The sequence below is a fragment of the Tenebrio molitor genome, chromosome 2 (assembly GCF_963966145.1).
Source record: "Tenebrio molitor chromosome 2, icTenMoli1.1, whole genome shotgun sequence".
In the NCBI taxonomy this organism is placed as follows: Eukaryota; Metazoa; Arthropoda; class Insecta; order Coleoptera; family Tenebrionidae; genus Tenebrio; species Tenebrio molitor.
This window is the reverse complement of record NC_091047.1, coordinates 26,836,632-26,859,608: the sequence shown is the minus strand read 5'-3', so window position 1 is coordinate 26,859,608 and position 22,977 is coordinate 26,836,632. Positions and strand designations below refer to the sequence as shown.

At 35.2% G+C, this 22,977-nt stretch overlaps 2 protein-coding genes and 1 long non-coding RNA gene across 3 annotated transcripts; 2 read left to right on the top strand and 1 right to left on the bottom strand.

Annotated features, from left to right (window-relative positions):
- The first annotated feature begins 1,167 nt into the window (after positions 1 to 1,167).
- Positions 1,168 to 14,754, top strand: spz6 (Spaetzle domain-containing protein 6). The gene is made up of 6 exons (XM_069036923.1): positions 1,168 to 1,327; positions 12,329 to 12,603; positions 13,050 to 13,166; positions 13,217 to 13,624; positions 13,687 to 13,864; positions 13,965 to 14,754. The coding sequence occupies exons 1-6, from the start codon at positions 1,301 to 1,303 to the stop codon at positions 14,184 to 14,186; spliced, it is 1,227 nt and encodes a 408-aa protein (XP_068893024.1). The 5' UTR covers positions 1,168 to 1,300; the 3' UTR covers positions 14,187 to 14,754.
- A 4,210-nt stretch (positions 14,755 to 18,964) lies between these two features.
- LOC138124244 (uncharacterized) lies at positions 18,965 to 19,863 on the top strand. Its single transcript, XR_011157059.1, has 2 exons — positions 18,965 to 19,126; positions 19,441 to 19,863. It is a non-coding gene; the product is annotated as an uncharacterized lncRNA (long non-coding RNA).
- Positions 19,864 to 21,091: 1,228 nt separating this feature from the next.
- Positions 21,092 to 22,977, bottom strand: Mtap (Methylthioadenosine phosphorylase). Its single transcript, XM_069038476.1, has 5 exons — positions 22,753 to 22,977; positions 22,382 to 22,698; positions 22,077 to 22,332; positions 21,817 to 22,029; positions 21,092 to 21,765 (listed from the first exon to the last, which is right to left on the bottom strand). Exons 1-5 carry the CDS (start codon positions 22,768 to 22,770, stop codon positions 21,736 to 21,738), a joined length of 834 nt encoding a protein of 277 aa, XP_068894577.1. The 5' UTR covers positions 22,771 to 22,977; the 3' UTR covers positions 21,092 to 21,735.

The window sequence follows — 22,977 nt, the reverse complement described above, 5'->3', positions numbered from 1 at the left end:
AATTTTTTTAATGAAGCCTTTAACCCCGCTTGTTTTGCGAAAAAGATAACATAGGTCAAAAACCATGACAGAAAAGTGTTGACAAAAGGACATTCTAAACTCAAAATTTAACGTAGAATTGAAATTTGAGATCAAAATGCGGCCCTTCCATTTAAAAAACAAAGATGGCGTCGATTTCCGGTATTTCCGGAAGAGTTGCCATTTTGAAAATATTTTATTTGAACTTGGACCAGTCCATTGTAGTTAGCTACCAATTTTCGTATTAATACGATTTTGGAAAATCAGAAAGATTGTAACAAACGGGCTACGTGGATCAACCTGTATACCGCAATATTTTCCGAATGTGTAGCTATCATCTAAATAAAAGGAAATAGTTAATTTCTTTAATAACAAACAAGGTATGGTTTGTTGATCAAATATCATCTTCCTTTCCTAGTTTTATTTTCTTTTCTTAAATTAATACTAGATATAATTAATAATTATGATTCTCCACATTCCTGCTTAACGTATTTCTTCATACACTTCTTCTCTGTTGTTCCTGTATTCCTTGTCAGCTCTTTTTATCTATTTTATCAGTCTGCAAACATGTTTTAAATATTTTTTTCTTATTACCATTTTTCGAACATATAAATTTGTTCGTTTTTCTATTATAATCTTTTTGTTTCATTTTTCTTGTCTGTCAATCCTTTTTCTCTTCTGATGCCCACCTAGTAAATCTCTTGTCCAATATCTCTTACTAAATCATCCTTTTAACACTACCACCTCCAGAAACCATAAGAATAATCTCCATAAATCAGCAACCATGTTCGTTGTCATTAATTCGGATAAAACAACGATTTCGTAAAAAATATGATTATGAGTTCAGACGTACGTTTTGAAAATCACGGCCTAGGTCAGCATTATTTAATTCGCGAACGTAAGCGTCGTATGTATGTTATTAAATACATATTTCCGAAATAATTAATGTGGCAAATAAAATATTTGAGACAAAATTTATCAACGCCAATTTTTTTTAAATTTGATTGGTGGCACCGAATCACCTTAGCTGCTACATTTCAACCGATTTAAATCACTCGATGGTTATCAAGACGATCCACCAGATGAAACTATGCGGGTCCCGTTAAGTGTAACGAGTCCTCCAGGTGTATGTTGTACATGGTAATCGGGACTGACCAACAGTTCTTCGCGTCACTCCGCAGTGTTCATTGCGCGATCAACAATAACGCTAAGTGATATTGCGGTGCTACTAAAAGACTTGTATGAGTGAATAATTTCGAAAAGAAAAATATTATCAGACAAAATGAATACTCACTGGAGAGTAGTAACAGTGAGTATTATTTTTTAATTAACAATAAATAAATATTTTGTAACTGTTATTTACTGTCAAGTGAAATTTAAGAATTTTGTAGTCATTTTAATAAGTTGAGTTTGCCGTTGTTGTTTTATTAATTATTTGGTCTTTATTTCAAAATTCTAATTTAGAAAATTGAAGACAACGCCAAGTGAGATGAAAAGCGGTAGCTAATGTTATCACCTGAAGGTCTATACATTTTCCGGTTTGCAGCTTCCGGTTTAAGATTAAGTGTCTGTTTTTCTTGTTACATAAAATATGAAAGTTTCACTTTGTTCGTGTTTTTAAGTTTAGAGAAAAATATATTTTTTTAAACTTAATGAATTATAAAAATTCAGCAGATATCCCAAGTCCATTTGTTGGAAACAGTTATGCAATAGACCATCCAATCATAGTTCTAAGTGTAAACAATTAAATAATATGGTTTCTAGTCACACTTTATGCCTCCAGTCATTTAATTGTGGTGAAGAGTGTTTATCTTTCATGTTCAGTCGTTTAGTAGGATGTGGGTTCGCTGTCATCGTGAAAAAGTAGAGGAGAGTGGGGTAGGCTAAGGTTTAGGGTTGAAAAAGTACAAGTTGACTTGCCATAAGCATACCATTCTAAAATGGTAACTTTTCTACCTAAACCTTGTTAAATGTTAAAAACATGAAAAAATGGAGAGCTTAATTGAAAAACTGGGTCATATTGCTATTAATAGAAAATATACCTATTATCATTGCCAGTCTAGCCTTTTTTTTAATAAAAATGTAATACATACTCTATTTTGTACTTTTTTTAAATATTCTACTTTAAATAGCATAGTAATGCAACCAGCTTTATTGAGCTACAAAAGTTCTTGCTAATATTTTGTAATGATTAAAAAATAAAAGAATATGTCACGTACTGATACGCTTAAATATAAATTTGTAGCAACCATAAACTTTAGAACCGCCAATGTCCTTCTCTTAGTGAATGCAATTCAATCTTGCACTTCTAATTTTCTTGTAAATTAAAAAAACAGGTGAGAGATCCGGAAATATGAAATTTTACTTTAACACCAAAAACCTGGTTAACACTATAATTTCTCCATTCTGTGCCAGTCTCCCCTAGCCATCGCGGTAATTCGCTATTGTTTCTTCCTCGTCCACGTTTTGTACCTTGTTCCGCCAACATCTTATTTAATTGCTTTCTCATTCATGACTAAACAGTCACGAATTATCATAACGACCCCATTGTTCGGAGCAAAATGGACCGCAATAATATCCTCGATGAGGTGACCCTAAAAGCATGTTCTCAGGAAAAGAAATTAACTTTGCATTATGCACCGTGTAGAGAAGGAAACGGCGACTTGTACGGAAACGACGAAAGCAGTTCTGTAAATGGTCACATGAAACACTTTGACATTTCTGAGCGCTGTAAACGGGCCATTACGTGCGACGTACTCTGTAAAGTAATCGACAATGAGTTTAGTCAGGAATGAAGTTCGCTGTCACGACGACTTAATAACGGACTCACTAGTGAAGTTAATTTGTGCGAGCGATAAGGCTTGTATTTGATCCAATGGGTCAACGGTTCCCGTTCGTATATCCTTTTACTAGACAATAACCACCTACGGCGGTCGACACTTGGTACGGTTAGGAATTCACATTTTCTGTTTCGAAAATGTCCGATTTGTCGTTTACCGTTCCATTCGATGAGCTAATATGTGTCGATCGGAAAAATTTGGCAGAACATGCAGCGACTCTCGAAAGTCGTGTCTTAGCTCCATTCAACCTTGTCAGCGCCGCAATCTACACGTCAAATGTGACAGATATTGAGTAAACGAAGACGGAAGTGCACTCAGCTCCATGGCTGGAATAGTAACTAAATGACAAGAACTAATTTAGAATTTGTTTCACTTTAAATTTAACTTACTTAAAATTTTTAATAAGGTGGAGATTTTCCTGATTCGGTACAATTCGCACAATCGTTTTTGTTTCTCTCGCCAATCACTTTCTGGTTTTTAAGAATTTGTAAAATATTTTTGTCTTGCTGGTCATTTCCGCTTTGAGCGGAAGTGGTACAGAATTTAACAATTCTACTATTTTTGTTGCGGCTGTATTTATTTTCTGGTTTGTATTTTTACAAATAAAATCAAATGACGGTCGATACTGATTCGTAAGAGAAATCGATGGATACGGTTCCGGTGCATGTCCTGACTGTTGAAAGGTATGTCTGTGCTTATTTCAGTTGTGCAATAACAAAAAAATAATGTCAATGTCGTTAATGAAAACAGAGACGGATTAAAAGATTTCTCGTTCTGTAATGTCAGTAATTTGTGATAACTGTTCTCGTCCAAATTTATTTTATATTGTATCGTGGGAGCTGAACAAAATTCAAACAAACTTTTTAATGGCCAAGCGGATAAAAATCTGCCATGACAGAAAGAGACAACGTGACTATTGTGTTCCTTAAACATTTTTAATGCCATTACCAGATGACATTTTTTGACCAATTTTATGTTTATTTTGTTCGATACCTCCCTAGAAAGTGAGTCTGTATCCATGGTTACCAGTGGGTGAAGGTTTCACTTTCCCACATTGTCTTTCGCTCACTGTCTTTCGCTCACGCATACTTCAAGTTCGATTTTATGAAAAATAATTTGTATATTGAAAATAATAACTATAACAATTCATCATAACGACAGCCACCGAATACTCGTATGCCCATCATCAGTACAACTTTCTGGAGGATCCACTCTTTCTAGATTTTGTTTTCAAGGAGGTGAGACTGCTGAACCCGGACCATTTGTTATATTAAAACAACTAACAGCTTCTTAAAAAACCTCTTACCTGGAGATGTAACGTTTTGAAATACAGGGTTATTATAAATGATTGTAGGCGAAGCAGACCACGCCCATGCACTTCTAGGGACTAATCTTATCACACGAGTAATTAGGTCATCTTGTTAGAAGCGTCGATCAAACTCAGACGTGACTTTTATCGTCTAGGTGTCTCTGTGGAATAAGTTTTTTGCTGTCTAGACTGGCTGAGGCAATGTCAAACGAAGGATGAAATCTAATAGCTAGCTTGTTGCGTGTGGGTCTTACCCAATACAAAATTTGAGAATAAAATAGCGAATAATTACTTTCAGAACAGAATAGCGCGAGGTTCGGCAACGAAATAAAAGCCATGTTATATGCTCCAATTACCCTCTTGAAAGAGACATTACCTAGGTAGATTATACCGTTACATAAAAAAGATACATCCAAAGTAGGTTATTATAGCGCACCGTTTGGACAGTACAAATTGCATAACAGATACCTCAAAAACGGAGCGTTTTGTCCAACACGTCAATTACATTTCTAACAAAACATCGCATTTCACGCTCCACGCCGGTCTTAACTCTACCTCCAAGAGATACTGTTAGAAAAACAGTACAAAATGCAATATCACTGATCATCTTTTCCATGGTCTAAGGCCAGATTCAGAGGGTCTGATCGACGCGGAACGAACCGGTTCATCGGCAGTAATTAATACTTTCCTTCCTGTGCGCCGCATTATCATAATTGGCACCGATATTGGCTGAAGAGTGAGCAATCGGAGCGATATTAAAAGGTGTTATACAGTTAGTTGGATGCTAACGGGACGTCAAATTCTTCTCAGAAACGAAATTTACATATGTACAGTTTAGCTGCGCCGATGATGATATTGTACCAAAACAAGCCGGAGCCGGAGCCGGAGCGCACCGGAGGGAATCTGTTCAATAACCTTTAGGAGGCAGAAGGACGCCACCGAACCCAAGGTCATGTGGAAGTAGGTCTCCGGAGTCAGGTGTCGGGCGATTTGTTGCGTGATAAAATTCCAAATTATATTGTTTGGTGCTGGTGGGCCGGCACACTGTCACGGTATTTGGTGTGTTGTGTTCAGGTTCGGGGGAATTTGGGCCAGTGGAATTGTAGAATAAGTGTCGAGAATCGTTTCAAACCAACACTGAGTTTAAAGCAGACATCTTTCTGGAAATTTACAATGTAAAGCACTAAAGCAGTGCGAGCGGTTGCTGCGTCTTGTTGTGATACTAATAGGACACAGGTTTGATTATGAATCATCGAAAAAATTTCACACCAAATATTTAAAGGAAACTGCTCTTCTACAGTTTCATTACGGGGTTACCCAATCTGCACATCTTAAATCGTAAATTTTTGCAAAGAATTTAACTACTACAGAAACACACACGTCTGTACTACGAAGAGAGCAAGTTTTTATCTATAATAAAGGAGCGCTGCTACCTATTAGAGTTTACTTTCTTATACGAAATTAAAGAAAAAACATTATCTATCAGTTTTATTCGCTCTACAATAGTAATTTATTTAACGAATGAGTTTTTTTGTTCGACGAGGCTCCAAATCGCTTAAAATCTTTAAAATTAGCTTGATGTTTCATTTTGATAAGTTGTGACATTTATCAAAATCCGTTCACAGAGGAGAAAATTCTCAAATTCTGACAAAAAATCAAAAAATCCCTAAATTCAACTTGACGGCTGAAAATTTTCCTAAGACCACTCACCAAGATAAAGAATAGAGTATAAGTGAGTACACACTGTTCACACACAGGAGCACAGGAGTTAAATTGGGTGCAAAACGACTCAATATTTTTAGAATTGGCTCCAAACAACATTTTTGGATTCAATCGTTAATTTAAAGAAAAATAAATAAAATTCTCATCAACGCACTTTTTACCTAAAAAATGACAGTGACAACGACAAAAATTGACAGTTCACATGAAAGCGGCAAAAATGTAATAACATGGGCATGACCTGCTACGACTACACTCATATCTGTATCATCATCATCCCTGTATAAAACATGTTTCACTGAACCCCGTTTCACTCTGCCCCATGACCACCTTTGACAAAACAAAAATCTCAAACATTTTGAGGTTCTTGATAGCGATACCGGTATTTACATATGTAGGTAAAGTATTACAGATACTTAATATGCTACGATTGTTACGCTACGAATTGTTACTTAGTAACAACAAAAAGAATTTGATGAAAAATCCTCATAATTGATGGCAAAAAATAATATTTTTGCAAGAAAACAACAATTAGCGCTCAACTGCACCAAGCCGGCGCGGCGCCTTGTTCGCTTTAGTAATTAGCGAAATAAGTTCAAACATTATGTTAGAAAGAGTTAGAAATATGGCGTTTATTTTTTTGTGTTCCTTGTTTTGCTGACCCCACCTTACCCTACATTTAAGTAAGTGACAAACCATTGCAAAGATTACTCGTCGTTGATCTAGTACCCGTTAAGAAAACATTATTTCTGTCAAAAATGCCTCTTGTTTAGTTGAATAAACCACTGTGTAGCATTAGTATACCCTTCGTCAAAATTATAAAACTACCAACACCGCAATTTACCTGGAAAATACAATCGGCAACGTTGTGTAAGTACATTCGACGTTGGACATGGGAAAATAAAATATGTTTTAGGTTAGGCCTTGTGCTTTTCTTTGCAATTTTGCGGTTGAAAGGTAAACGAGTTGTACGAAAGTTTATATTAAATTAGTTTACAATACCTCTAACCAAAAACTACTAAGAACGTTAAAATAACTATTTGTTTTTTTTTTTATTGCCAACTTAATTCAACAGGTGGTAATTTTATAATTTTGGTTAAGATTATACAGGGTGTATCTAAAACACGTGTGTTAATTTTAACCAGTGGAAGAACTCGCCGGCCGACTTATGAAACTTTTCTCTAGAACATTTTGCAAAATTCGCAAAAGTTTTTCAAGATTTTTTACCAACAAATTTTTACCAAACGAGTCGTTTTGTGTGATTAACTAGTCTCAATTTTTTTGTAATCATGAGAACTTTAATTTTCATTATTTAATTTTTTCTTTAACAATGTAACTTTTTTGGCAAGGCATCGTTTCCATCACAATAAAAAAATTTCGTCCTTACTCATAGGCGGGTATACACTTTGATGCCTTATTTATTCCAAATTTTAAATCAATTTGTACCGCTTTTTCGCAAAAATGTTATAGAGAATGGTTTTTCCATTGGTTAAAATTAACACACGTATTTCAGATACACCCTGTACATAAGTTATTTTAAAAAAACTGTTTTTAAATAAATGTGGAGCACAAAATGAACAAAATAGTAATTTGTATATTAAGTGAGCGAAGAGAGTGTTTTTTGTGCATGAAAAGGTCTTTTACGCCGAGACGAAGGTCGAGGCAGTATAAGCTTTTGAATGCACAAAAACATCTTCGCGCACGAAATATAAACAATATTTTTTCTATAATTGACTCATTCAAAAAATTGAAATTAAAAATTCATATTTTTGAAGGAACTCTGAAGTTTCAATGCAGTGACCATGTTGCTAGGTAACTAATAAAAAACAGTGCGTGAAATGAAAGACAGAAATAGTCGTATGCGTGAAATTGCATTTCACACACTGTTTTGTATGGTTTCTATGGTTTCGATCTTACTAACAATGCAAAAAAAATACACGTGAGAAAATGACTCACTTCAGGCACAGATAACTATGCGTGAATTTCAATTTTTTGAATCAATTATATTATGATACAAGTTTATAAGGAAGCCTTTAAAGCACGCGCGACGAGTTTAAGAGCACGACGCGTAGCGGAGTGCTTTTAACGTCGCAAGTGCTTTAAAGGCCCATAAACATGTATCATACGCTATTTTTTATTATACCTGGACTACAATCTGAAAATTATAATAAAAAAAGTAAATTGAAATACCTTTTTCGAAGTAATCTGTGTCATTAATCGTTGATATAGAAATGATCAATTGTTGTTGTTTCGTTGCTATCATAAATTTTCTATAAATGTTTATTTATCATTGTTCAAAATGTAGGTGAATTTGTTGTTACCTAAGCAACCTTTAAAGCTCGGCGTGCTTGAATCGCCTGTTTTCGCACGCTCAGGCGTGCTTAAAACGGCGATTCTGATGCAGGTATAATAAAAAAGACATTTAATAACGAATTGCAAAGTTAAACTTGATGATATTGATAGCATATGGTGACAGTTGCAGGGTTTCATTAGGGGAAATAAATACTCGTAGAATTCTGCTACCTACTTTTGACCAGATTTTCATTTAGATACTCCATAATTATTGTAAAATGCGGATATTTTCAAAACGATTCATCCAACTTGCACCAAAATTAATAGGCTTCAAATCCCTATTGAAAAAAATATTTTCTACAAAGAAACATTCCAATCGGTGCTTTTTTGCAGAAGTTATTATGTACGAATAAAGTTGAGTTTAGGTCCAAAACCACTAGCCCAACTGGCACCAAAATCTATAGACCTGGAAGCCCTATTTTTATAAAATTTTATACAAACAAAAATAGTAGTTTATTTAACGAGTTTGTGTGTAAATTGGGCTATTTTTGGCATGAGTGGGCCAGTTTAAAACGTGAGTGAAACGAGCGTTTTAAAAGCGCACGAGTGCCAAAAAAGACCCAATTTACACAAGAACGAGTTGAATACAACGTTTTTTTGTTCGACGAGCCCCTTAAAGGCTCCAAATTGCTTAAAATATTTAAAATTAGCTTGACGTTTCATTTTGACAAGTTATGACATTTATCAAAACCCGCTCACAAAGGAGAAATTTCTCAAATTCGAACAAAAAAAAATCAAATCGAAGAACTTTTGTGGACGTTATCGTCAATGAAAGAAAATTACAGAGACGGACAGACAGACGTACGCGTAGCTGTCGTGCGAAAAATCACTTTTCCGTATGCTTTGAGCATTGGATCTACCGCCATATTCCCATTTTCTTAAGAAACGTGGAAGTAAAAAAAAATATTAGAATTTTGTTGCAATACCAACATTAAGGGCCAGTTTACAGAAGCGAAATTAAATTAATCGTAATCAAATGCGTGATTAACTGAACACGTGATCAGATTGAACCAATCGAAGTTTCAGATTCATGGGTTAATCGCGCGTTAAAATTTAATTCGAATTAAATGTTTCATTCTCTTTCTAGGTATAGCTGACGTTTAATCGTGTAAATTGAGATTAATATAAATATTTATAAAAATTGTTATTGAAATTGTCTTTCTAAAAATTTGTCCTAACAGATTAACTATGAATTCATTTTACAAATATTTTTACGCAATTTGTGAAGTAATGCATTCTAACAAATACTTTTTTATATTGTGTAGAAAAAATAGAAAATACAATGAAGTGTTAATTTAATGGATGAATGAATGAATTATTCTTAATGACCTCTGTTTCTACTACGCGAAGAATGTAAACAATTTGGCGAAAAAGATAGTGTCTGCGATAGAATATGTTAATTCAATAAAATCATAGTGCTTAACTAAATAAAATTTTAATGTTTTCTTAGTAAAAAATATTGAAAGTAAGAAATTGTAAAAAAATATTTAAAAAAAGAATTCTCTTTCAATTTAATTTTGTTCCTACTGTAAGGTTGTTAATTTAATAGTTATTTTGTAAAGGACAATCAAGAAGGACTGTTTAAGTTGGCAATACAATTAAGAACATTTTCTTATTCGGCTATTTACATCACTGCAACCGGATATGTTTTGCGGATTTATTTGACAGATATTTGACGTAGCATTAATAACGACAAAATGGTAGGTTATGAGAGTAAAAATTAACGGCAAAAAGAAATCAAAGTTGGAATTCGGAATAATAATCTAAAAATTAACTAAATGAAATTCTCGAAGTGCTCCTCATTTTGCTCTAAACATAAATTAAACTCTTCTCTCGAATAATTCACCAGCATGTTTAATTTAATTTGAAATGTCAAATTTGACTTGTCACTGATGCGGCTGTCAGTGTGAAGCCATCAACAACCAGAAGTTACCCAGTTGTACCATTTAAAAATAAAATTCAGTATCACCAACTTAAACAGTATATTTACATGAAATTAATTTTGTTAATTTCAATTAATGTTGAATTAAGCAGAAATAAGGAAACATAACAAATTGAAGATATCAGTTTATTACGAGGTTTATTAGTTTTTTCTAGCATCAGTTCAGATGTCGGAAAAAACTTTCTTTAGTTAGTTCTTTAGTTTCTTTACGCGGTTAAGGTTTTCCTTTCAGATTTTTTCCACATGTATTGATAGCAACACAAGCTTTTTTTATCAGGAGAATAATTTTAATACGAGTTCTTAAGTTTCCGTTACCTCAGATCCATTAGCCCACGCCTTAAAAATGTGTGTTTACCAATTCTCCACTGCAAGATTTCGGACATTTTTATCATCTTTATGTTACTTTTCACATGGATTCTTATCTTTCAATTTTTTTCGAAACACTTATACAATACAAATACAAATTAATAGAAAACTATTCCTTTTGACGATATTCTTGCAGAAATTTAAAAATAAAGCTTCATCTTGACAACATTAACGATAGACATTTTGTAATTTTCTTAAATATAAAAATCTTGGGGTAGATTCTAGATTCACGAAACTCAGATAATTTGCAAATCGATAACGAAACGGCAAATATAGAGTCATTATAAATGATTGTCCCATCGCAGTAGGCGGTGGTGACGTAGTTGAATGTGCCGCAAGCCTCATAATATGAGTGAGACTAGTATCGCCAATAGGTGGCGCTACCAGCGGTAGTGGAAATCTATCTACTAGTTTGTCTAACGGCACATGCAAAATTTGTGTGGGTTTCAACGCCAACTGCGATGGCACAATCATTTATAATGACCCTGTACAATGCCTCAACAATATCAGTTGTTATGGTTTTGAATTTGCAATGCCTTATCGAGCCTTATCGGGTTTCGTAACTGACCCCCTTAGTCTTTAAACTAAAATATTTTGTAAATTTCACACACTTGGAAATGTGACGATCATAACGCATTTCAACTGTCTGATGGGTGTGCAGTTTTAGGTGTGTTAAATATAAAAATGAATGAATCAAACATACAAATAATAACAATGTAACGTAACAAATAGGTACAAATATTATATTTATTTGTTAAAACAGATATTTTAGGTTTTCAAGGTGCAACACCCAACAGTGGTCTCCAATCATGTTTGCACTCCACCCTCCTTAGTAATTTTCCTCTAATAGTCTTGGCTATAATACCATTTATCTTTTCTAACTGTATTAAGATTTTTGAATGATGATTTGATTGTTACAAGAACTTTTCTTATCATCTTCATCCTTGTTTTTGAAGGAAATCCCAGTGTCTATTTCATCATTATTCGTTGTATTCATCTATCTGTTTATGTCTTGTCAAACGAAGATATCTTCTCTTGAATTCTGAGAAGCTAGGCAGTTATTTGCTTTACAAATTAAATGAAGTATCTACCACTCCTACAAACATTTCCTCTTTCCTGTAATATAAAATAGATAGTCCTATATATATGCTATCTACCGTTGCATGGCTGATACATTGCGTCATCATCAGTACATCACATGTCGGAGCAATGATTGATAAATAGCTCAATTAGAGACCGAAACGACACAATTTTCTTTCGCGAAAGTTTTTCTCACTTATTAACTGCACGAAATTTACAAAAAATCTATTTAATCTATTGCCATAATTTGATCTCACTTTTACTATTGCAGAGCTCAGAAAAATATCATGAACTTCTTAAAGTAAAAGTACTAATTGTGCTAATAAAGGTAACGGTACCATTAATGCGAATTTTTGCCACTTCTTTAATGCAAACACTTTTCAACGTTCATTGACTTTATAACTTCAGTACTACAAACTACGCATCACAATAACATACCATAGTGAGAACAGATGAAAGAAATAACAAAAGGAAGTAACAAAATACAAAAATTAAATACAATAAATTAACACCAGTACTTGTTAAGTGGTAATTGTTTTTAATAGACTGTTTCCAAAATACTTTGCAAGGTTTTTCTAATCATTGCGTGAAATTATAGAACTTATCCGAGACATACCCAGTTATGCAATGCAACTTTCTCCAGCAAGACCAACCAAGCAAAATTGAATTTTTTTGTTTACTTACTATGAAATATTGTTCCAGGTCTTAACTCTTTGTGCAATAAGCGCATACGCTAGTGAAACTGCAGATCCCGCGCAAGAGGAACCTCCTGAAGGTTATTACGCTTTTGTGGAGTCGCCCAATGCGGAACCACCAAGGGTGAGACCACCTCCTTACAGCCATGCCCCTGTCGACTGCAAAGAAGATGAGAACAAGAGTCCCCACGCTACACCCTTCAACTTGTGTGGCGACCTCAACAAGGGAACCATCCCCAGGAACCCAATGGGACAGAATGTGATGGGTTCGCCTTATCCCTTGTATGTAATAATCTGTTATTTTTATTTCTTTTAATGAGGAATAAAACACTTTTTTCTTCTTCCTTATCTTCCTTCTCGTTGCAGACAACAAAAAATTTAGAAGATCTTCTACATTGTCAGCAACTTCTTTTCCCTTTTTTCAATGTTTTATTTACGTAGTACTAGTTGTATGTATGCTTTTCATCCTTTCTTATTTTTCCACATTTAAAGTTTTCTGTTATGTTGTAGTTCTATTTTCTTGTTAGTATCATCATCTTTTTAATTTTCTTTTTTTATCAAAAGTGGAAATAGCCTTGTACGCAAAACACATTCATTTATTCATTCATTGTTTCTAAAAGTTTCTACAAAAATATTTATTTAAGCAAAACATCTTCCCTTTCTCCTGCCTTTTGCTACTTTATTTGTTTCTTACCTAAAATCCTGTAGTAAAACACATTTTGTTGCAGCGAATTGATAAGAAACATGACATTGAAATACTTGAGTAGGACATTACCAATTCTGAAGGCGGATGAAACATTACCGAAAGTAGCACAACTCCAAGACGACCTCATTTCACAGAACACGTGAGTAAAATCCCTAACAGCGGCACCGATAATAATCCTTGTTTTTGAAGGATAACGCCGTTCCAAAACGGCAACGATCGGGTGAAGAGAGATACCAAAACGGAGACACAAAAGGAGAAAAAACAAGAAGCCAAGAATAGTACCGCGCAAGAGAGTAAAAAAGAAAGGAAGGGACGAAAATTCTGTGACCAAGGAGGAATATTTTGTATGCTGTACAAGGCCATCAATGGCGAACCCTACTCGCCTCCGGCGATAACTCAACAGTCTTCGTCTTCGCATCTTCCGGTGGAGAGAAGAGACGAAGTTGCTCAACCACGATATGAAGGACCTCCTACTCCCTGTCCGGCAAAAGTGGAGTATGCTACTCCCGTCTTTGCAAAGAACTACCAAGGGGTTTGGAGATACGTGGTGCAAATACCTTACGAAGGGTATTTCACACAGACGGTGGAAGTAACAAGGTAAAAAGAACTAAATGAATAAAAGGGTTGCAAAGAAGGTAACATCCTTTTGATTATTCTAGATGTCTACAGTCGCGGTGTCACTATTTGGACGGAGGATGTCTGTCATCCCCACGTTGGTCCAGCCTTTTGGTGGCTGAAATCTACTACCCTGACACCGTTTTAACAAATACTGAAACAGCAAATCCCCCAAGGAGTCCAGTGGCGGCGTCACAACCCCCATCAGTGCAAGATTTCCAGGTTAGTTCCGGCTCTAGATTTTTCCATTTATAAGAAATGTTTTAATTTTGTTTTGGAGATCTGGGAGTTAGAAACAAATGAACTCAATAATCTGTTGCAGAATTACCAGCAGTACTTGCACAAGAGGGCCGGTCTACAAGCCGCCCCTGTCGACTCATCGACCACCTCCAGACCCACTCACTGCGACGGTGTCGACGCTCTTGGTTGTTTCCAGGTGCGTCTCTACTACGACTGGTTCTTGATTCCTGGTTCTTGCAAGTGCTGGAGGCCCGACTATTTCAACAAGTATGTTAGAAGGAAATCCACTAGTCCCGAACTGTAATTCAGATTTTGATGTAACTGAACGCCCAAGAGACTGTACCATATTTTATAATAAATTTTGTAACTAGGGTAGTACAAGGGGAAATAGATTTTTTTGCAAAATTGTTACAGCTACGTCTAGTCTGGATCTGGCAGCAGGACTAAAAGAATTTTTTTAGCAGTTGAGGTTTAGGTGAATAATGCAGTTAGATACCAAGTAATGTGAAATCATTTCTTTGTGATACATCTCCCGTCGCCTTCTGGGAGTGGATTTAAATTAATTATATTTAAATATTTTTTGAATGTTATATTTCCATATAACTATTTTACTGTTTATTTATTTGTTGAGCTTTGATAAATTCATCATTACAATTTTAAGACTTGCACATAGATAGTTATTTATGTTATTGTAAGGTATTTAAGTAGCGGATATAAAAATATTTTCTGAAACCAAGTAATTTGATTATATTTTATGTTATTAAATTACTGGGTTTCAATACAGCTGGGTTTGGTATTGGAAATGTAAAATCATATTGTATTATAAAATTGTGTAAAAATGTTTTAGAAATATATTGTCTTACTTAAATTAATTTCAAATACAATTTTTTTCACCCTTAATTTGGACAACTAGAATTTAAAAATATAATTCCTTCACACATATTTCAAGCACAACTTTTCAAGGATTAAAGGCCGATTTATAGTTCCGTAACTTGTACGTATAACATAACATATGAAAATTGAATCCTATTGAATCAAATGTACTCATTTATAGATCCGTTAACATAACATAAGTCCGTATCCGTTTACATATGAATTAGTCCAGTCAATATAAACATAAAAAAGGGTCCGACCTTGCAAAAGGTCATGTAGTTCTGATTTTTTAGTATGTTGTTTGGATCTCAGCCAAGAGTAAAACACCAAATTTGCAACTTCGAAAGACTTGTGCGCGCTGCGTGGTAGCCAAAGAACAGCAAAATTTTTGCACCATTTTCAGTTTTTGCTCAATATCTCCTAAGAAAAAGTTGGAGTTACCTTTTTTAAACTAGATTAAATTCGCTACAGTTTGAGGCCTAACCGAACTTTGTGCATGCAGCAGTTTCCGAGATAGAGCTCTTCAAAAATTGGGTATTTTTTCCAAGAAGTGAATTTTTTTTGTTTACGTCTCTTATTTTATTAAATATCGTCAAAAATACTCGCCCTATGAGAAAAGTCATGGGCAATGAACTTGAAGTGCATTTATTTAGCTTTAAATTGAGATCTGACAGGCAGTTGCAGGTCCAACACTTCTCTCAAAAGTGGCATATAACCGAAAACCTCGAAAGATGGAATTTGGGATAAATAAATGAAAACAAGTTTTCAGCGCATCAAACATCACGTATAGGGCCTAAACCGATCAAATAAGTTATTGTAACGTAATTTAGTATGTGTGATTAACAACTTGAAGAGAGTCTGTGAAGTTGGTGGAGAAATACTGCCCTCAGCGCCAGACTTGTTCTGGTTCTGATTGTATGGAAAATCATCGAACACCCCAAGTATGCTCGTTTGGAACGGGTTCATGGAGCAGGTGACAAGTGGTCTTGATTTTGATCGACCAAGAATTATTTTCCTCTCATTCATTGGCGCGCTTTAATTTGAGCTCCGGCGGGTACATGTTCTGGCATATACAAGTATGTTTATCATGAACCCCATTTTTACGGTCCACTGTGCTAGCTCACTGCTGGAGGTTCCACGCACATTTGCCAATCCACCGTAGCTTTTCATAAACCACGTCAGCAATCAAATCTGACCATAGGCCGGGCCAAAATTTATCGGATCGGCGGATAGTAAAATTTGTTCTATGAATATCTTAAACTCAGTTGGATCCATCCGCTGTTCTAGAATCATCATATCTTGCAAATATAAGTGGGTACTCTTTGTGAGGAAATAGTGACCAACTGAATGAAAACAAGGTAGCATTTTATCGATAGTATACAGGTGAAGGTTCTTAATCACCCTGACGCTCTGCCTGGATGAATAGTTTTAAGGGAGTAGACGTGTGAAAATATTGGTCCCACTGCTTTGATTACCTTCCAAATTATGCAATGCAGTTTTGAATTTGGCACTTAAGCTTTGGTAAGTCCTATTTTCCTTTACAAACAAGATGAGAGACCTCTCACTCTCACGTAGCTTATTCTCGTTTCGGCTCTTTCTTTCCCAGTCAAGTCTACCTCATCGAAAATAATGCCAGCCAATATCAGATTAGTCAAAATGTGTGCTCGTACAGCTCATGACTATGCATGACCATTCAGCATCTTGTCCAGGCCTGTGATCTGTATAAATAGTCATAAATAGCGCCTTCAAACAACTCCCTGCCATTATTGCACCGATACAACCCATAAATGACATGAGGAGATGGAACTCTCCAAGCCTCACAACCACGCAGCTTAACTCAGAATGTTGGCCACCCTCAACAATATCTTTGGCCTTAAAGAACAGTGGTTGATCAAAAGTAACGAGGCAGGTTTTTTGAAAATGAACTTTACTTCTCTCACTGGCTTCAAAAGGTGATATGAACACTGTATCGTAATCATTAGGTGGGGTGCGGATAAATGAGAGGAAAATAATTTTTGAGGCATAAAACTCAAGGCCACTTGTCACCTGCTTAATGAACCCGTTCCAAAGGAGCATATTTGATGATTTTCCATACAATCAGAACAAGTCTGGCGCTGAGGGCAGTATTTCTCCACCGACTTCACAGATCCCTTCAAGTTGTTAACCACACATACTAAATTACGTTAAAATAACTTATTTGATCGGTTTAGGCCCTATACGTGATGTTTGATGCGCTGAAAACTTGTTTTCATTTATTTTTCCCAAATTCTCTTTTTCGAGTTTTTCGGTTATATTCCACTTTTGGCCTGCAGCTGTCCATCAGATCTCAGTTTAAAGCTAAACAAATACGCTTCAAGTTCATTGCCGTTGACTTTTCTCATGGGGCGAGTATTTTTGACGATATTTAATAAAATAAGAGACGTAAACAAAAAATTTTCACTTCTTGGAAAAAATACCCAATTTTTGAAGAGCTGTATCTCGGAAACTGCTGGACGCACAAAGTTTGCTTAGGCCTCAAACTGAAGTGAATTTAATCTAGTTTAAAAAAGATAACTTCAACTTGTTCTGTAAGAGTCATATCTTAAGAGATATTGAGCAAAAACTGAAAATAGTGCGAAAATTTTGCTGTTCTTCGGCTACCACGCAACACGCACAAGTCTTTCGAAGTTGTAAATTTGGTTTTTTACTCTTGGCTGAGGTCCAAAGAACATATTAAAAAATCAGAACTACCTGTTAGATTGTGTATCATTTCCCGTACTCCGGGCTGTTCTCACCAATTTTTCAGCTTCAGTCGGCGTTTCTCGTGGTTCGCATTGTAAACCGAGTCGAAGCCACGACTTGTTCGTTATACCCCTGAACATTCCGGATTTGTAACCGGTAACAGGGTTGCCCAGTTTCGGGAGCGTAATTTATAACGTAACAGTACACTTGTCCATAAACAATTTGACCTTTCTCCATTAAATAATTTTCAATTGGTTACATTCTGGTAATTGATTGTTTACATGGAAAAAGAACGAAATCGTAATTTAATGATATATGAATTAAATGTGGACATTCAGCGGCAGCAGCCACAAGAAATATATGTATGTAGAATTGAAGGTGCGGGGACGATAAAAGACTCTACTTGTCGGCGATGGTTTGCGAAATTTCTGAATGAGAAAGAAGGTCTTAAAGATAAGAATCGTTCGGGACGAAAGAGCCCATCTTCTATCGTTGTGGAATTGAGCTTTTGGGACAAAGATGGTTGGAAGCCATTACCAATAACGGCGAATATTTAGTTTAATTGTTGTTTAATTTTATAAGTAATAGGTATTTATTTATTTTTATGTATTTTTCTAAAAAACGCTCAGAACTTTCTAGACACCCTAATATGTATTTGAAAAAAGTAGATACAAAATAAATTTGTAATTTTCCCAATGATATCTTTTGCTTTGTAATTCGTGCGGTCGCCTTTTGTCCTCGTCTGTTTCAAGTCTCGGCTGCGCCTCGACTAGAAAACCCAGACTGGGACGGAAAAATGCACTTTTTGGCCTTGATACACAAATAACTATTCTTGGATACAACGAAGGATGTATCCCTATAAAAATGTAAAATAAAAGATGGCTTTTATCAAAGATATATTTCTATTATTGTTTACATTGACATTGACAAAATAATCACAAGTTCTTCAAAAATCGTGATTTATTTGTCAATGAGATTATCGACAAAAATTCTGTCTTAATAATAATTGATTATCAATTATCATGTTTGATAGAAATATCCGCAATGATAAAATAAAATCCGACCCCGATACCGTGCTCCTTTTATTGCATAAGTGTTTACACTTCTCACATGTTGTGAGAATTTTTTAATATCATTCATTTACTGCAATACAATCAACGTTTTCTTGAATTGGCAAAATACGTCAGATTCTGACTTTTTCTTTCTCATCCAAAATTTGATATTCGTGGGCCAGGAAATAGTTATTTATGTGACGCGCTTAGTAAATTAATCGTTACGGGCGCGCTAGCACTTGTGGGACGAGTGACGTAAGGAATGAGTCTCCATAAGCCAGTAAGCCCAGTAAAGGTTAATTGCTAAGCGAGTTGCATACAAACGTTTATTTCACAAGCGTCTAGCTGCAGGGATAAACCCTCCAATAGAAACGTGGGATGGTTGGAGCATTTAAAATTTACCGCCAATTGACTGTGATAGGGTGCGTTTGCAGTAGTGTGGTACTGTGGTACAGATACAGAGTGCATGAAGATTGAAGAGTGGTGTAGGGTGCAGGCTGCATGCATTTCGGTGGCTGGTGGTAGGCCGCTTTCCCTCTTCCGTTTATGGTTGCCGCTCCATATGTATAAAAAACATCAAAATGATGTAAATATTTAAGTGAGTACACACCGTTCACACTCAGGAGTTAAATTAGGTGAAAAACAACTCAATATTTTTGGATTCAATCGGTAATTTAAAAAAAAATAATAAAATACTCATCACCGTACTTTTCACCTAAAAATGACACTGACAGCGACAAAAATTGACAGTTCACATGAAAGCAGCAAAAATTTCATAGCATGGGCATGGCCTGCTTCGACTACAATCATTTATAATAATTACTCACCCTGTAGAAACGTTGCTAAAACTTTGTTCATATTATTGAAGTTATCGCGTAAAATTTGTACTAGCGCATGCGCATTTTGTTCTAGATTTTCATTGGAAGGTTTATCCCTGCAGCTAGACGCTCGTGTTTATTACCACCTTCAGCCTTTAAATTTCGTTTTTTAATTGTTATTTATGTTTATAAAAATTTTGTAATGAAATGACCTACGTCGTCATGGTGTTGAGATAAACAACAAAAATACTGTCAGAAGTTTTGTGAAATTTGTTAAAAAGAAAGAAAAGAAAGAATGGTTTTAATGCCCGATGAAAACTTTGAAGGCGATTTTTTTGAAATGCAAAAAATAACCACGGAATTACCAACGCTGCAAGTGCGGTTCTCCACTGACCCGATCCCAGGAGCGATATGAAAATGACTTTCGAAACGGATCAAAATGCATTATTAACGTATGTAATTGCAACAATTGACAGTTCAATTTGTTTGTGTTTATAATAAACTTTTTCAAAAATCATTTAATTAGTTTTGATTAATTGTTATTTTTTGATGAGCCTTGTAAAGTCTTTACAGATCTCTTCTACGGGCCTATAAAGTGTCATTTACTTAGAAGGTGGAAATAATAGTTATTTATTTAACGAGTTCGTGTGTAATTTTGACTTTTTTTGGGATGAGTGGACCGTTTCACTCGAGTTTTAAAGGTCTACGAGTGCCAAAAAAGGTCCAAATTACACAAGAACGAGTTGAATACAACGTTTTTTTGTTCGACGAGCCTCTTGAAGGCTCCAAATCGCTAAAAATCTTTAAAATTAGCTTGACGTTTCGTTTTGACAAGTTGTCAAATTTATAAAAATCCGTTCACACAGGAGAAAATTCTCAAATTCTGACAGTGTCGAACAAAAAAGTAAATTTATCTACGACTGTTTGTTTAACACCAGGTTCATGTTCTAACTCTTTGGAAAAAAAATCGGTTTTTTTTTTTGTCTGCAAACCCGGTCTGGAGCTTCGATCATCATTTAATTTGCTGTAAATTTTGAGTTTTGGAAACAGACAATAATTCCACGGAGCCGAGTTAAGAGAATACCTACTATGATGGATGGTCGGCAAACTTACAAAAATAACACACCTCTAGACAGTTTTTCACAATTTTGACCTGACTTTTGTTAACAAAGAACGCTAATATTCTCCCGTGATCGATTTTTCTTGTTGCATGTAATCAGTGAAAATTATCCCACCCCAGAAAATGAAGACGAAGACTTTTGCGCCAGATCTTGTATACGTGAAACTTATGGTCCAACAAATTTCATGTCATCAAAAGTTTCTTTGGCAGATAATCCCAAAATAGTTACTTGATCACTGAACGATAAGTACTGATTTTGCCAAAGTTATGATTTCCACCCGATATGACTTCTTAGAAAAGTCATCATTCAAAGACGACCTAAATTTTTAATGTCAAGTGTATTGTGGGTTGCATTTTCAATTCCGTCTGGTTCATTACCACACGTGAAATATCTGTATATTTTTCGAAGGCTACGCAACCAATAAAACGATGGCAATAATTATGGTACGATTAAACCAAGACAAACGTTTCGATAAAACGAAAAATGAGGTTGCACTCTTGATTTGTTTTCTTTTTAATCACCTTGTAGGTATGTACAATTCAGTTTTTCCATTTTCAAGTAAAATTTTTTATTGTCAACTGAAACAGTTACCGTTGCTCACATGGTACGACACAAACGACACTGTTTTGTTATAGTAACAGATTTTATTTCTTTTGATTCTACATTTTTTTAACCACTTAAGAAGTACTAGTAGGCCCCTGCTATTTAACATTTACAAGACACAACTTTAATAACTGAAACATTCTTCATATTAACTTTTCTAATCCAAAAATAGGATGCCGATTATTTGAGAAAAACGTTTTTAGAAATTGTGTATTGTTTTACTTATAGGCTTTAAGCAGAGAACTATTTAGGTATACAAGGTGTTTCACGTAACTTTCCGATATCTACGCCGAATGTATGCAACTCAATATTCAGTAGTCAATGAAAGTTATAGTTATAAATGAAAGAAGTATTAATGGTTGTATTTAAAGTTCGTCAGGGTCAGAAAGTTACGTGAAACACTTGTATATACAGGATTACTACGGTGCGATCAATTAAAAAATAAATCGAGTCGGCGTGTTACCTATGGCAACCCATGCTATAGCATAGGCTCCAAAGCAAACTCGATTTACTTTTTAAATGATCGCTCGGTAGATTCCTATCAACTATGATATAGGAAGTTAAGAAGTTTGTGAGATTATCTTTAACAATATGTAAAGATTTTATAAAAAAACATATAAAAATAAATTTGGCCTGAATTTACTATGTTTAAACTGCTTCGTAGATCAAGTCATGACGCTATTTTTGACAAGATCCTGAAACGAAAAGAGATCAATATGTTGCATTATTGAAGTTTAAATATTTACCTGAAGTTCTTTGCAGCTTTGGTCCCAATTCTCTTTGGCAATTTTTGGAACAACAGCTGTGATGAGTGCAGTAACTTTTGTACAATTCTTCTTAAATGTAGCAAGCACATCAGCAACAGTAACGTGTTCTTCTTTGTTTTCTTTCCAGCAATCATAATCTGTTGCTAGAGCAATCGCTGCATAGCAGATACCTGCTTCTTTAGCTAGAACTACCTAAAATAAATGTCAGTACATCAAATCCGCGAATTTGCAAAAAATACCTCTGGAACGGACGTCATGTTTATCACATGTCCTCCCCATTGCCTGAACATGTTACTCTCAGCCTTGCTAGAAAACCTGGGACCTTCTATAGTAACTACGGTTCCTGTTTTATGGACGGCAATGTTCAGCTGTTGGGCTGTTTGGATGATCATCTGTCTGGTTTTCTCATGGAATGCAGGTTCCATCGGTAAATGGCATATTCCTTGTGGATGTTTGGCTTCTCCATCATAAAATGTTTGTTTTCGACCTTGTGTCCTAAAACAGTCAAATTATTTCTTGACGAAATTGTGTAAAATATTGTTACCTGTCAATAAAATTATCCAGAATCACAATGTCGCCAGGCTTGATGTGTTCCTGTAAGGAACCGGTGGCAGTTGCTGCAACAATATGAGTACATCCTTCTTCTTTTAATGTCCATATATTTGCTCGATAATTGACATTTCCAGGCATTACATTGTGTTTGCGCCCATGTCGAGCCAAAAGCACACACTCTATGCCTTCAATCTCTCCTACAGTTAGGTCGTCTGATGGTTTTCCAAAAGGAGTTTGGGGTGCAGTCTTAATTTTGGAGTTTTTCAAAATGTCTGGATTGTCTAGGCCTGAACCGCCGATAATACCGATCTGTTCATTTACATCATTTAAAGCTATTAACGTAAAGTCTGTTTTTTTACTCACCTTGATTTTCTTGGACATTTCAATGATTTTTTTCGATATCGAAAATAACGATCTTCTGTTGTAGAAATACAAAAGAGAGCTGCCCAGGTCGTTTTTTTATTAATCTAATAACGAAACTGACAATAGAATTTTTATTTTCAGTGTTTAATGAATATAAATTGAACACAATGTTAATTAGGTTAGGTTGACATTGACAATTGACATTGTGAGTATTGTGACAGTAAC